The 16,556-nt window shown below is 41.5% G+C and overlaps 1 protein-coding gene across 2 annotated transcripts in view; it reads left to right on the plus strand.

Moving 5' to 3' along the window:
* The window catches only part of LOC116048547 (calcium-binding mitochondrial carrier protein Aralar1-like), a 19,619-nt gene continuing 3,063 nt past the window's right edge, over positions 1-16,556 (plus strand). The window contains exons 1-14 of one of the 2 annotated variants that reach the window (XM_031297688.2): positions 1-267; positions 722-775; positions 2,950-3,092; positions 4,378-4,493; positions 5,031-5,170; positions 6,483-6,629; positions 7,286-7,424; positions 8,323-8,416; positions 9,484-9,568; positions 10,803-10,884; positions 12,158-12,316; positions 13,272-13,324; positions 13,542-13,622; positions 16,046-16,186. In XM_031297688.2, the coding sequence (XP_031153548.1) occupies positions 256-267; positions 722-775; positions 2,950-3,092; positions 4,378-4,493; positions 5,031-5,170; positions 6,483-6,629; positions 7,286-7,424; positions 8,323-8,416; positions 9,484-9,568; positions 10,803-10,884; positions 12,158-12,316; positions 13,272-13,324; positions 13,542-13,622; positions 16,046-16,186 (1,446 nt within the window). In that variant the 5' untranslated portion in view covers positions 1-255. Of the gene's footprint in view, positions 268-314; positions 456-721; positions 776-2,949; positions 3,093-4,377; positions 4,494-5,030; positions 5,171-6,482; positions 6,630-7,285; positions 7,425-8,322; positions 8,417-9,483; positions 9,569-10,802; positions 10,885-12,157; positions 12,317-13,271; positions 13,325-13,541; positions 13,623-16,045; positions 16,187-16,556 lie in introns of those variants that run through there. The other variant, XM_031297679.1, reaches the window with a different exon arrangement.

A 16,556-nucleotide genomic window follows, 5' to 3' on the forward strand; every position in this document is an offset into this window, starting at 1 on the left:
TGAACGCATCAGTGAGCCGTGTCCTCGTGTGACCCGAGCAGACAGGAAACGCTGTAACACACATCTGATGACCAAGTCTCTGTCCGGAGCCTGTGTCTCGGCAGCTCTTCGTCCGAAACACCGCCCTGACAGAAAAGGACAATACTTGGCTAAATATATATTTGGTGTCTCAGACCTCGGCCGTCCTGTCATGCTCGCTGTCATCCTCCTGCCCAGCGCCTGCGCTAGTCCGCGGCAGCTGACGTCACACCCAGCATGGCGGTCAAGGTGACTCCGTCAATATTTCTTATCAGATATTAATTTTAAAGGCAGTAATGTGACCGTCGGCTATGGAGGACAGCATGTCTGTGCGGACGCGTGGGTGTAAGCTCTTGGCTAAATGCAGCGGAGTCCCCCATTCTTGTATTTCTGCATGTTTACATAGGCGCATCACTGCCGGCCTCGCAGAGACAACTGTAATTTATTTCCTCTGTTGCATTTGTAAATGAGAGAGACTTGACTTGAAGCGGTTTTATTTACGGTTATTTTCACATGCATGGTGTTGTTGCTGTTGTTGTTGCTACAGTCGTCAGTGATCGTTTGCTTACAACTAATCAGTGACAGTCTGAACTTCAGTTTATTGATTAACAGATTGAACATATGGTATAGAAGCTATCCTTAATTGTAGGCATCATCTGACTCTGAATTTTCTTTACAGCAAATTCTAATTTGTGTGTTATAGGTGCAAGCAACAAAAAGAGCCGACCCCCATGACTTGAAGACTATTTTTCTGAAGGTAAGCTATTACTCACAAAAACCGAAACATTTGGAGCATTAACCGATAACACAGAACATACAGAAACTCTGTGTTACAAGTCTACTAACATGTTGCAGTCAGTGAGTAGTTTCTGTGTGGTGTCCATTGGGATACAGTTCAGTAAAGGTCACACAGATGCTTTTACTAATTTTGGATCTGCTTCAAGAGAGAATCTCGCCCTCGCTTTGACTTCATGTGTGTTTTGATCTTCAGCATGTCATTGGATTTCTCATCACGTTCTGTCCACTACCCTTCAAAATCTCTTGTTTGGAGTATAAACTTGTTCCTGAAAGTAGGGACTTTGTTTTAGGTACAAGTCAGCTTATGGTCCCTCCACATCTCTTGACTCCACTATAAGAGGACTGCTTAATTTGTAATGCATATTCAGGTGGAAGAGTTAATTACTGTAAGCTCATTCTGCCTGCCTGTATAATCTGATTAAGAACTACTTGATGCCTACTGTGAGGGTAAATGGATACACAAAATCATGTGATGGAGTAATGTGGCAATAAATTGCTTGGAATTAATATTTTCACTAAAAAACATTAATTCAGCAGAGTGCATTGAATTGTAGCCCTGAAAACACTTAAATACACACATGAAGGTCTCCTCCCACACCCTTTCTCTGTTTATCTCATGCTCTCTCTATCTAAGTTCACACTCCCATGAGCGTGGCCTTTCTGTTGCCAGTTCATGTGGCCCATGTGTTTCCAGAGCTATCTCTGTTCCCGACTTGAAACCCAACCCAGGCTCTATAAATGCCCTTATGTCTTAAAGCCTGACTGAGATCTCAGGTTTAGCACAGCGCTGTCTTGGCTGTGCATGTTTTTGCTCCAGTCAAGTGAAACAGAGTCACAACACAAAGCTTGCAAGTTGATGTTTATTGATTAAGTTATTGTTACTGTGTGTTATGCATTTTCATCATTTCAAATTTGGTTCAGGTGTTATGACGATATCATATACTGTGAGACAACTGAAATTTGTTAACTGTCCGAAATGTTTCTGTACCGTTTATACCTAAGTATCCTTTCACGACAGGAGCTACTGTCTCTGGTTGTTTCAGGTCATTGCAAATCAATGAGCATAACTGATTTACGTTAATATTAGACTCACAGGATTTTTACATTAATGCGATGAAGCATCTTGATTTTTCAGACATTTAAATCACTAGATTAGCCAAATAAAATCATTCTCATCTGCTGACTGCATCCACAAATGGATAATGAGTTAATTTTCTGAAAATGTAGTATATCACAATATATATCATATGGCATTATGATATATATTGATTTTAAATAGTTTGGTAGCGGGGGCCTAAAGGTTAGATAAGTGGTCTTGTGATCGGAGGGTCCCGGTTCAGGATACAATTTGAGTGAAGAAACTGAAAGAGAAACACTTGCTCATCCCAGAGGTGCCCTCCAGCAAGACCCTGAACCCCAAAATGCTCCAGTGGAGCCATTAGATTGTACTGGACAGCTTCCAGGTATAAATGTGTGTAACTGTGTGAGTGTGAACAGGTTGTTCCTGGAAAAGGAAGCCTGGCTCTGAGTAGTACTTCCATGAATAAATACATGTTAAAACACAGTTATACACTGTTCCCCCATCATCAAAACACTAATCATGTTATATATTGCAGGACATATTTATAAAGGTGCAGGGCACAGCATGCACTATCTATCAAGTTGTGTATCTGATATTTGTCTTTTTAAGTGTAATAGTGAATCTCCTTCATCTGTTAATGACATGGATATGGTCGTATTTAGCGCAAGGAGACATGTATCTCTGCCCTACATGAAGTCAAAGGATGACAATGATTTGAAAGAGTCTGATACTTTTTAATACATTCTATCATGATTGGATACAGGAAAGCATTGTATACATTTAAAATACTGTGTAGCTCCAGTAAACTGAGACCTATATGCAATGACATAGAAAACTGTATACAATACTTTATTTGCCACAAAGAAAAGAGATACCAATCGAGAGACCTGCCATAAAAACAGACTTGTTGATTCATCTCTGTTTGCATTCAGCATTCTACATCATTCTCTATGCACACAATGGATGTTCTACCCTACAGATTGCTAATCCAAACTCACATATGTTACGAGACATCCACATTGTTTATAGCTCTGTCTGTGTCTCCTCTGCAGTATGCCACAGTGGTGGAGGATGGAGAGCATTACATGACCCCCAGGGACTTTGTACAGAGTTACCTGGGTCTGCATGCACAGCCTCAGCATAATCCCAAAACTGTGGAGCTGATAGCTGGAGTGGCTGACACGACTAAAGATGGGTGAGTGCCTACAGTGATGTAAGGGAAGTTGCTGTGGAAATCCTCTGTTGATGCAGAGGTATGTTAATACATGTAGATTATTCCTGTTTATGTCTGTATTTCCTCAAAGAATGTTTTGTAGACCTCGTTTTGAATTTTTGGGGTGCAGGTTTCCTCACACTTAAATTCCCAGTGTCAGCTGTAATAAATTGTTTTGGTCAAAAACAGCCTCTTAGTATTTCTTTGTACATTGACCATCATATTTTTTCATCTCCTTTGGTAAACAACATGATCTTGGCATTTCTCCAGCAGTGGCGACAGTTTCGTAGTAGCTGCTATTTAAATGTATATAAAAGTAAATATTACACGTCATAGTTTGTTGTCTTGAGAGCAATGTAAGAACCAAGCGAAACTGGAATTTGCAGATTACATGCTGTCAGCACAATACTACAGTACATGAATGGGCATTATTACACAACACGACAAGCTTGTCAATCTTTACTAACGGAAGTGCACAGGAGTGTCTTTTTGCTGTTATGTGAGGATTATGTTGTGTTTAATGTATGTACATTATGTCATTATAGGTTATGTTGTTTCCTGAACTTGTGTCATAAATTCCTGTACATTTATTGCACCAATAAACTTGTAACTAATTTGCGCCCCTGGGATTCCATCCATTTAGAACCAGGTGAATTTAGCTTTTGTGGGTATTTACTACAAAGCAAACCGTGTGTTCCTGTTTCACCAGGTTCTTAAGGTACTTTCAAGTGAACAAGCCATCTGGATATCACATGATCAAGCAGCAATTAACCTTTATGGCCACTTTGACACCCACTTATAATCGGTATATAATCAGTGTTCTTCCCAGTGCCCACCTGTTGTGCTCTATTGATTAAATATTCTTCAGATTAACTGAAGCAGTGTGCCACCAACATGTGTAGTAGGTGCCAAATAGATTTATTTATTTAAGTGATTAGAGTAAATAGGTATCTTTATCAGTTTTACACCTACAGCTGATCAATTTAAAATCCAGTAATGCCGATGAAGATCATATGATTGAAAGCTCCAGAAGAGCTGCTAAATGGACCTTGTTGGTGTTGGTGAAATGAATGTGTCCAATGCTGTTTCCAAGATCAATAATCAGCTTAACTGAAAAAAGGGTGAATGGTCACATTACTGCATTTGCTTGCTGTCCTTTTGTCAGTCAGTATTTTAATCAATTATAGTTTTTTTTCAGAATTTGGTTTTGGTAATTGTGTCAAAGATACTTTGTTCTTATAGCACTCTTTTTTTCTTGTCCAAACAGACTGATCTCTTTCCAGGAGTTTCAGGCCTTTGAGTCAGTCCTATGTGCCCCGGACGCCCTGTTCATAGTAGCCTTTCAGTTGTTTGACAAGACTGGCACAGGGAACATCTCATTTGGTATGTATTGCACATGGAGATGAACACTGGTGTGGGGGTTGTATGTCATGCTCAACTGCAGGGGACTAAGCATCATGTTATATACATACAGTGTAGTTTAAACATTATTACAAATGCTAGCAGCAAGTCTCATCTCAAGGCAGGACAGCAAGCGAGCTGTGAGGAACATCACATTATAACCAGCTCCATCTGACAAGCAGAAAAATAAATCCAGCATGTCATAAACCAAGAGATACAGAGTCTTACAAAGAAGATGCTGCTATACTCTGTCTGTGCAATGGGCCTCCATAAAGGAGACTGAAATTGAGGGCAGTGCTTATAAAAAAAATTTCCTGGATGGACTCAAAACCCTTGAAATGTAAAAGGAGTGGGACTGTCAAACAGCCTATTCACTTTGCAGTCCAAATGGACTATTTCCTCTACTTTAACAAGGTTCTCTACACATGGAATGATGACGTGAGATGGATGTTACAATTGCATCTTGCATGTTTTTCCCTCTGTGTCATGTTATTGCTCACTCATGTCTCACTCTTCCAGAGAATGTACGTGACATCTTCAGCCAGACCACAGTTCATCACCACATTCCCTTCAACTGGGACTGTGAGTTCATCAGGCTACACTTCGGCCATGAAAGAAACAAGAACCTCAGCTACACAGAGTTCACCCAGTTTCTGCAGGTATATATTTGATCTATACAATCATCGGTTTTAGCTGCTTGACAAACTTGTGCCAATTGTCACAGACAAGCAATGTGAAACCATTCATAATGATCACCTTCATCCCGTGGTGAGGCATTTTCATCCTGCTGAGGGACAAAATGGTAATGACGTAACTTGAACTACATGCCATATATGATTTCTTAAGATAAACAGAGTTGTGGTGTTGCATCTTTAGTGTTTCATCTCCTCAGCTGTTCTAGTGGTTTGCAGTAGCCCAGTGTGCCATTAAGACACTTAACGTTGTTGTTTTGCTTTATCTCACTGAGACCTCTGTGCTGTTAAATGAGCAGCAGCAGTACGTTCGGGGAGGAACCAGATTTGGAGTCGAGGGCTGTGGTCTTAGGCAGAAGCTGGGTGGTCCGAGAGTTAGACAGGCTGCTTTGCAGTGTGGGATCCCTCAGAGCACTTTGTGGTTTATCATACTTGACTAGGGCTTCCCACCGTTACACCAAGGACTCTTGTGTGTGCAGGATTAAATTTACATCAATCATTATTATTGTCTTGTTTTTCTGTCATGTCCAAACACATTTCATTTTTTGTAACTGAGCATTACTTAAAATACAAAACAGTACAGATCAGATGTGTAGATTAGATTTTAGATTTTCAGTCTTGGCTCTGCCACCTTGTGGTTGTTGCAGTATTTGGCTGGACGTGAAACTTCAGTGAGTGCAGACAAGGTAGAGCATTTGTAGGCTTGAAAACTATAATGTTTGTAAGACAAATCATCATGAGTTTTGAATTTCAACAATATAATCGGCAAACATTGTGAGAATGAATTTCCAGCAACAATCCACTGATTAGGTTATCAGAACCAGAGTGTAAAGATGAAGTATCAGCTGAATATTGCAGTGACGTTGCTCTGTGATCCTCTGGTTGTATATGATGAGCTTTGACAGCAGACATTGACCCAAGGTCAGCCTTCCCCCACATCCCCATCTGATTGCATGCTTGTCATATTAAATCATCTTCCTGCGGACACACCTGCCGGCCGCCTCACCAACAACTTGGCTCGGCTCCGGGATCAGACTTCTCGGGACATGGTTTCCATTAGTCTCCAGAGAGACGGTGGTGATTACAAAACCCAGTGTCTAACACTGTCACATCTGATGACTTTCACATCTGTCCAACACTGACATTATTACACTTTCATCCTCGAAAGTTCTATTTCTCTGTTCCCTTGTAATGCAATGCTCCTCATCACAGAAACACATTTGTTGCCTCTTTTGTCAGCTAACAGCTTGACCTATTCTCTTTGTGTGTGTTGCTGCAGGAGCTGCAGTTGGAGCATGCCCGCCAGGCATTTGCACAAAAAGACAAGAAGAAAATTGGCACCATCACTGCCTTGGACTTCAGCGACATCATGGCCACCATTAGACACCACATGCTGACTCCATTTGTAGAGGAGAACCTGGTTTCAGTGAGTTTAAGAAAAAATTCTACACACCTAACATTTGAAGCGGCTATAATCAAAAACGATTCTAATACAGAACTTTATAGCAAGTTTCAGCTCATTGTTTAGCTCTCCGGCCCACAACTTTAGTGTTTTGTTTCACTCTCACCGCTCTCATAACATTGTTTTTGGCCACATCAGGCAGCTTTTTTCAGCTAAAAAACCTCTAAAAACCCACGGTACACTATCTGCTCAGCAACAGACAGACACAGTTAGCCGCTATCTGGGGAACTTAGTGGCGCATTTAACAGCTAAAGAGCCAGATTTTTCCCTCAGGAATTGGTGGAGACCAAAAGGGTAGCGAGTTCATCAAATGGCCTGAAACACAATTCCAAATGAATAATAAAGATAATGTTGCCCCATTATTTCTGGATGTATAAATAAGTTACTGTTTGCTAACAAGTTCGCCGTAACAATGTTGTAACATTAACAATGTTGTCTTAAGGGGCTTTTATTAGGATCCAGTGGGTCTACAGTGAGCTTGGACATCCGTGATGTTAGTTATTTATATTTTCAAGCACTGCAGCCATTTTGCAGAGCAAGGAGGATTAAAGAGAATATAATACGATCCAGCCGAAGTCTTCCCATACAGAAGCATTGATATACTTTGGATCTTTCTCCAGGCTGCAGGAGGCAGCACCTCCCACATGGTGAGCTTCTCCTACTTCAATGCCTTCAACTCCCTCCTCAACAACATGGAGCTGGTCCGCAAGATTTACAGCACCCTCGCCGGCACTCACAGAGACACACTTGTGACCAAAGGTACACCTGAGACCTACATCACTGAAATGAGTCATGTTCCTATGTAATATAAAATGTAGCTGTGCTAAGATGTCTTAACTTTCTTGACAGAGTGGTGTGAAAGAACACCCAGGGAACATTTACTGTAGAACTAAATTACTAAGGTAAATTAACATTTTTAACCTGGTAATCAGATCACCTCCTACATGTAGACCTGTGTAACTGATAGTGGTACTGTCAGTCACATCTGCTCCTAACTGTGTTTCCCATTGAGATGTAAACTGTAGACTGTTCCTCTTTTTTCTCCCTGTAGTTTACCTCCTTCTAGAAAAGATTTGAGGCAAATAGTATTTGCAAATAATTGTTGTTATTTGTATTACCAAACATCAGATTGAGTGTAAAGCAAAAACTCACATGTCATCTGTCAGTCACACAAAAGTATATCATTGCAGTAGTTGAGATCAGAGAAGCAGGCTTGTAACCGAAGGTTGCAATCCTTGGACCTGACAGGAAGGTTTTGTGGGGGAAGTGAATAACTAACTCTTTCCCTCCTTCAACAACTACCATTAGGTTTGCTTTGAGAAACACCACCTGATGGCAATGGAGCTTCTCAGCAGGCAACAGTAAAGACACATATAAAAGAGTGGCACAGGGTGCTGCTGAGAGAGTGCATGCTCAGTTAGTGTACTCCAGGCACATATAGAATTGAGTTAATGGTTTTAAATATATTTCTGTAATCCCCTTTAAATATCCTATTTAGCAGCAAGCATCCACAATAACACTAAAAAAAAACAAGCAACAGTGTTTGCAAATATTATTTGATACTAGCCTGCTGTAGAAAATCCCTGACATGGCTAACCCCTAAGCTTCCCGTCCTGTTTGCATCCTTTAATTTTCTCTTCTCTTTATTGCATTGTAGAGGAGTTTGTTCATGTTGCAAATAAGTTTGGTCAAATCACTCCGATGGAGATTGACATCCTGTACCAGCTCGTTGGTCTCCACTCTCACTCTGGGTAAGATTCTGATTCACTCCAGAAGTTTTAACCCTCTGTTAATCAGACAAACTCCAGCATGGTGGCCCAATGGTTAGAACTGTAGCCTCACAGCAAGAGGGTTCTAGGTTTGAATCCAGGTCGTTCCGGGCCCTTCTGTGTGGAGTTTGTATGTTCTCCCCATGTTTGCGTGGGTTTCCTCTGGGTGCTCTGGTTTCCCCCACCATCAAAAAACATGTACTAGGTTCTCCAGTCAGTGCCCTTGATCAAGGCACTGGCTCAGATCTGGAGTTGGTCCCCTGGCGCTGTAAATGGCTGCCCACTGCTTCCTTGATGGATGGGTTAAATGCAGAAAATGAATTTCGCTACATGTATGTGTATGTGACAATAAAGTACCTTTATCTGTGAATACACTGAACATGTTTTATTTAAGGTAACATAGCTTTATTTATATATCACGTAGAAAGAAGCCGAGAGAGCCAGTTGAAAGTGCTGATGTGGGGCTTTTACACAGTGTCTCATATATGTCTGTAGACCATAAAATATTTTAAAAGGAATTTTTTAAAAATTTGAATTATTTATATTTATATTTATTACAGGCATATGTAGACTTTCAGTGTAAAAGGCACAAAATTCAATTCAAAACGTTTATACAAAACCGTGTTATTTTTTTATTCCACCATGAATGGAATAAATACATTGCAGGTCTGTTTATAGGCTGTAAAGATAAAGTTATTGCTCATTCGGTTTAACAACAGTGGCTCCACTGGCTGATTTACAAGACAAACATAAAACATGGATACAGACTTTATGATGCATCATGCCAGTGGGGAATATTTGTGTCTCAAAAATGTAGTAACAAAACTCTTTCATTTACTTGTTGGGCCACGGGCACTCATCCCGATTCATCCAGCTTTGTTTGCCTGTTGTTTATATAATCTTAAATTAAAGTTGCAGTAACTTCAAGTTATATGCCAGTAAAAAGCCCATGGAAAATGTTACATCACTGGCTGCTGCTCAAAGGAGATGCAGAACTCTCTGCTTTTTCCTGGCCTAACTCCCTCCCTCCCCTGCTGTTGTGTGTTAAGGCGGCTGAACCATGCAGACATCGAGAGGATAGCCCCGTTGGAGGAAGGAGCCATGCCATACCACCTAGCAGAGGTCCAGAGACAGGTAGCCTGATTGACTCCTCTAATACACCTCACATCCTCCTGCCTTTTATCAAAGCCTTTTCCTCTTCTCTCTCTGCTTCCTTCTCAGAAAGGTGCTGAAAAGGGAGTGTTCCACTGCTGAATTAGCAGAGTGCCCATGTTTTTTCTTCCCTTGTGAAGTGCATTACTTTAACTCCCAGATAAAAGTACACCAATTATACTGTAGTTATAGAAGAGGAATGGATTGTTGCCTTGCACTTCTCCATGAAAGGCTCTCCCCCTTTTATTCAGTATAGCTGCACATACACATGAGCTTGAATCACACATCTTAGGCGCTAATAAGAGGCTTTTATCAGTGTGGGGCTTGAGGAGTTTTAGGAGCCTTTAGAAAAGTCTGCTAATGGCAGGAGGGGAGTGGGAGTCAAGGTGGATGTGGGAGAACAAAATAGTTCCTGCCTCCACCGGATAACACGGCTCTGTATCAGGCTGTGGTCAGAGCTTTCAGTCCACTCATGCTCCTGGGACTCCCTCAGAGGTCTGGAACTTGATTCCTTTGGGGGGATGCTGCAATTCTCAGGCCTGCCCTTTAGTGGAAGTAGGCTAATTGTTTAAACCCTTTGATCAAGACCTCGTTCTCGTTAGCATGCAACCCTCGGTGGAAGCATCTGGGAAGAGGAAAAGACTGATCTGCTCTACTCATCTGGTCTGGGAGAAGTTACTCTCTACCTCGACATGCACACACATACTTTAACAGAGTCTCACTCGGACTGTGTACTATTCATGTAGATACTTATCTGTACATGGAAAAGGCCAGTGGGGCTAATTTGTTCCCCTGCACCACAGTGAAAACAAAGGGGCTCCGCTTTCAACATCAAACACCAATCCAGAGATCAAGTAGATAAGAGAGAAAATATACTTTGTTGTTAAAATAAAATAAAACCTTTAGCTTGCAGCCTCCCACATGCAGCATTTGTGGAAAACTCTGCTACAGGTTCACACAGTCATTTACTGTATCAGAGCTGGTCTGTCCGTGATATTTAATACTGGCTGATGATGAATTAGACGTTATATGACATTCCATCGCCTTCCTCCAATGTTGAGTACTATAGAATTTTTCTTTCCACAATGTATCTGGTTCGCTATAGTTTAATAGCCAGCCGATTCATGGTTAGTGTTTTGAACCCCACCCACCCCCACCCCCCCTCCCGTCTTTCTCCAGATTAATTTGACCACTGGTGTCTTTTTCTCCTATACAGCATGCTCACGAAACGTCTCGGCCCATCTGGCTCCAGGCTGCAGAGTCTGGCTACAGGTTTTCTCTGGGCTCAATCGCTGGAGGTGAGTGACATGTCTGCAGCAGAGCCCCCGGCCCGCCCGAGGGGTAACCTTAGCCGGCCAGACTGCCGCTCTGAGGCCCCGGGGCCGGCCATTGTGCTGCATGGGAGAGGGGTTGTGATGTGAGGCTCCAGCATTGTGCTGCCGTGCCACCGGTGGCTCCAGGCTGTCGTTGGAGTCGGAGCTTTGGAATGACACAAATCTTCCGGAACCGCACTCTCTGGAATCTCCGTCTAATTACACTGGAAGGAACTGATACAAGGAACGTCTGACATAACTGCCCCTCAGATAGGAACACACTCTGACCCCGTGTGTGTGTGTGTGTGTGTGTGTGTGTGTGTGTGTGTGTGCTTTCCCCAAACATGAAATCCTCTTCACCAGTGGCCAATTCAGGCAGGATCCAAACGACACACAGTATATATTATGAGGCTGGTGGTGAAATTGCCGATAATGAGCTGTTACTCACCCGGCCTCTGTGCTGACCGAGCTGTTTGCATGTTTGAGAGAATAGTCATTACAGCAGCCTTTGATGTCAGACAAGATAAGGCAAGTAAAGCTGAGAGCAGGAGTTTAGTGCAATCTGCTGCAGCATTGCCTCCCCAAAACAGTTTTCCCACAGTTACCAGACTTCCTACTCTTGGCTTAATAACAGTTTGTTCATAGTTTATACACAAACACACCTCTATTTATTTCTTAGTGATCATTAAATGACCACTCCCCAAACATATCTGCAGAATTATCATGGTACAACGCTAGTGTGTAAGACAATAACAAATGAATTAGGGTGACAAGATGGCTTATATGCACCAAGAGAACTGTCCAAGAGCTCAAAAATTCTATTTTAGAGCTGAAAAGATTATTAAATCTATTAGTCGAGCAACAGGAAATTAATTAATATAAAAATTAACTTTATCGTCATTCTTCAAGTATAAAGGCCAAATATTCACCAGTTTCAGCTTCTCAAATGTGAGGATTTTCTTCTTTTCTTTCTCATATATAATATTAAATTGATTATCTTTAAGCTTTGGACTGTTGGTTGGACAAATAATGATAAAGATAAAGATGCCATCTTGGGTTCTGTGAAATTTAATGGGCTTTTTTAAAAAAACTTTTTTTCTGACATTTAATAGACAAAACAATTAATCAACAAATAAAAAAGAATTATTAGTTCAGGCCTTAATCCTCACAGTTGTAAGTTATCAACGTGCTCAGAAACGCTGCCTAAAGTTTCTAGAAAACCAAGATTTTTTACCAGTGACAAATGTGTGTCTTGTAGCGACCGGTGCCACGGCTGTGTACCCCATCGACCTGGTGAAGACGCGCATGCAGAACCAACGCTCCACAGGCTCCTTTGTAGGAGAACTGATGTACAAGAACAGCTTCGACTGTGCGAAGAAAGTGCTCCGTTATGAGGGCTTCTTCGGATTCTACAGAGGTAATTCTTTACAGATTTTATAGTGCTTAAAAGGAAATCTGTGTGCAGGCCAACATATGGCTCTCGTGCAAAACAAACCATCAGATGGGAAAGCATTAGGAGTTGTCAGTGTGCTAATATCAGCAGCATGGTTTGCTAATTGATACCAGAAACCTTTGCCCTCCCTGTTCAGCAGTGAATAAAGCAACACTCAGGGGTCGCGTTTTCATTATCTCAATACCTGGGAGAGCTCCCCGAGGAAAATGACCAGCAGAATTCATGTAGTAGCAGTGCCTGATGTGCCTCTGCCCGGGAGAGTGATAATGGTGCTGAAGGCTTAGTGATATACAACACTTCTACCCTCGGTCTGCTCATATGAAGGAAGTCAAGACTGCCATCTACTGCTACCTCAACCACTGCAGCTCTTTGTTGCTCTGATCTGCTTCCCTCTGCCTTCCTTCTTCCTTACTTGCACATGATAAGAGGGTGATTGACTCCGAGACAGACACGCTCGGCTGTTTTCTGGCTGCATACCAGCAGCGGTCACTCAGCAGCTCCTTCAGAAGTTTATCTGGCCTGATGAAGGACAGACGGTGAAACAGTATGGCGGTTATCGCCACCGTAGCACCCAGCCCCCCCCCGATCTTGTCTGTGACCACACAGCTCTCTCTGTTCCCCACTAACAGTGGGATCAGGCCTCAACAATGCTGATCCCATACGCACCAGCAGTGTCATATTTTTGGACTTTTGTTCATTTTCAATGGAACCTTTGTGTTATGGTGCATCAAATGTATCAGCCACATCTGTAAATATTTATGGGTTTGTTTTACGCACACGAGAACCCGACAGCTTACATTGTTCTAGCTGTCAGTGGATGTATTCAGTCAGCAAAGATAAAAACATGTGCATTCATTTGGACTGGCTCTCTCGCTCTCTGTCAGGTATTCTAATGGTATCTATGAATAATATTTTGCAGGTCTGCTCCCGCAGCTCATCGGCGTTGCCCCGGAGAAAGCTATCAAACTCACGGCAAGTCATTCCACTGTGTAGCTCAGAGTGTTCAGAAAGTTGCTCCAAATGATTCACTGTGAATAAAAAACATGCATAGAGTGCAGAAGAAACACACTCTTTGCAATCAAGATGTGACTGCAACCACAAGTTAACATTAATGCCCTGGTATCAAGATTGGGATTGTGTCTCATCTGCCTTTTTTCTTGATGTCTTCTTCCCTCTTTTTTTTTTCCAGATGAATGATTTTATCAGAGACAAGTTCACCACACAAGATAATACCATCCCTCTGCCTGCAGAGATTCTCGCTGGTGGATGTGTAAGCATTACTTTAGTGATCTTTTTAAATTCAGTCTGTAGATGAACGCAAAGCCAAGTAAAAAACACCTACAACTAATGAAAAATATACATGATTTAAAGTAATTAATGTGGAAATTATTATTTTATTAATCTTTAGTCTTTTACTGTTATATTGTTCAAGTTTAATGCTACTACTAATTTAACTCCTACATTGTAATAGAAATGTTTGTGTACAACCAACTTGCTTGTTCACTTGTAGTATAAGATGGGTAATTATTTTAGCTTATCAGGAAGTACAGGATAAATCAAACTACATGGAAGCATTTTAGATACTGCATATTGGATGTTGAATGTTTAACATTTTGATATAAATGTTTAAGTACCTACAGGTTTGTTAGCTGTTTGTTAACAGGCAAATCAAATGACTACATACAGCGGTGGATGACGTATTCAGATCCTTTATTTAAGTAAATGTAGCAATACTGCAATGAGAATGTCACTATTATGTATTATTAGCTTAATGTTCTTAAAGTATCAAAAGTAAAAGTACTCATAACATAGAAGAAAATCCCCCTGTGAGTGTTATAGTATTATATATTATGTTATTGGATGATTATTTCTGGTGCATTAATGTGTAAGTGGCATTTAATTGTTGTAGTTGGTCGAGGTTTTCACTATTTCACGTACTGGGTAGTTTAATCTGTAACAATATTCATCATGATTTATAAGCTCTTCATATGTTTTGTATGTAAGTAGAAACTAAAACTCTAGGATAAGTATACTGAAGTGTAGTGGAATTGTCTTTTCTTCTGAATTGTAGTAGAGTAATAATAGTAAAGTAATAACATAGCTTGAATTGGAAATACACAAATACCTCACATTGAGTAATTGAGTAGATGTACTTAGTTACACTGACTATATACACAAAATACTTACAAGTTTTGTATGTTTTCACCCTAAAATCATACCAGGTCAGGTGAACTGAACTAATTTATTTTTTGCGTTTCAGCCAAAGACACATTTTAACAGATTATTTTGTGGTAATTTAAAAAAAAAAAAAAAATCTTTTTGCTTCACATTTTAACAAAATCCATCAGTAATCACTTATTTATTTAGTTTGTGTGAGAAATCATAATTATTCAGCTTCTTATGTCACAATGTTTTTGGCATCCTACATGACTAACCGTTAACAGTTAACTTTCATCCTTTAATCCTCTGAATTGGACATTTTAAAAGAAATCTTGGCCAAATTACAATGTACTAACATCCTTTGAGTGCAGCACTAGATTAAAGATGTAATTCCTTCACTCTGCCTCTCCACTGGCTGTGGTGAAGTGAAACAGGCCGGCTTTGCAGCAGAGCCCGCAGGTTGCTCACAGAGGAGCGGGGTCTGCGGGGTCGTGACCTCTGTCAGGGTGTAATTGTAGGAAGAGGCCCTGAAGGGTCCTGAATGAAGCTGGGTCTAGCTCAGTGTGATTGAGTTTGACAAGGCGGGACATACCTGAGGCGTGGTCACAGTGCAGGTCCCCACACAGGACAACGAGGATGATGTTTCCAATACAGAATGTTACCTGCTCAGGATACATCCCCTCTATGGCCTGCATGTAGATTTATTTTGTTTATATGAATTGGATGATATCCTCATGTTGTTTGATAAAAGTTAAAAGTCTGGTTAATCTGACAGCTTGTTAAATTATTGCTCCCATCAGAGGAGAGAACTGGAGAAGATAAAAGAGACGGGACCAATGCATCAATCTTCAGCAGCGGATATTCCCCCTCCACTTTGAAAATGACTAAATGTGCTAGAGCTTTTTTTAGACCTTTGCTCGGATGTTTACAGATAAGACCCTTGCCCTGAATGTCACCAGCAGCCATCCTGGGGCCTGATTAGATTTGGGGAGGGTGATAAATGTGCTTGAGTCAGAGGGTGCCGTGCCTTTAGGGCATTGCGTGCCCGGACCCTGAGCCGTCCGGGTGATTCAGCGCTCTCCCCTGGGAATGGGGGTGAATTGGGGAAGTGTGCGGGGCGAGGCCAGGCTGGGCCGCTCACCCTGCCACAGGAGGTGCCTCGGGGGAGGCAAGGGGGCAGAGGGCTGGTGCCAGGGTCAGAGCCTTCCAACCATGAGCCGGGGCTTCTCCTCACCCTAAGCCTGCTCTACTCTGACCCCAGTTGTTCCTCTATCAATGCCTGCTTTTTCCTCCTCCTGTCAAGGCCACTCTCTTACTATATGAAATCAGATCGGGGGAAAAAGTGTCTTTTGTGCTGAAGTTTACTGAGATAATTAGAAAACTTCTACTAAGGAGAAATGCTTACACATCATTATGTGTTCACCCAAAGTTCACCCCTCAGATGTGTAACCTCACTCAATCTTAGAAACCTAAATCTGCACATAAGAAAAAAAACCCTCATCAGCTGTTTCTTTGTCCTGTTGCATCCTGCAGGCTGGAGCTTCCCAGGTGATTTTCACCAATCCTCTGGAGATTGTTAAGATCCGTCTGCAGGTGGCTGGAGAGATCACCACCGGCCCCAGGGTCAAAGCCCTGAGTGTTGTGAGAGACCTGGGTTTCTTTGGCCTCTACAAGGTAGGTCAGCACCTCTGCAGCACTGTTACGTCTGCAGCATCAACCTCTGTTCACTGTCATACAAGGGCAGTGAAAGGTGCTCTTATGTTCCTGAGACACAATACTAAAAAAACATGGGGAGTTTATGTATTGTTCACCTCAGTGTTTATAGTAACTATTGAAAGTTTGGTGGAAGACATTTTCAGACATGAATTTACAAATAAGAAAAGGTAAAAATGCCCATCACAATTTCCCTAAAGCCAAAGGTGACGTCTTCAGATGTTTTGTTTGGTCCAATCAGCTGTCCAAACAGAGATTAAATTTACTTTCACAAAAGACAAAGAACAGCAAATCCACACAATTAAAATGGAATTACTTTTAACTACAATTC

This window comes from Sander lucioperca, chromosome 8, assembly GCF_008315115.2.
Source record: "Sander lucioperca isolate FBNREF2018 chromosome 8, SLUC_FBN_1.2, whole genome shotgun sequence".
NCBI classification, from domain to species: Eukaryota; Metazoa; Chordata; class Actinopteri; order Perciformes; family Percidae; genus Sander; species Sander lucioperca.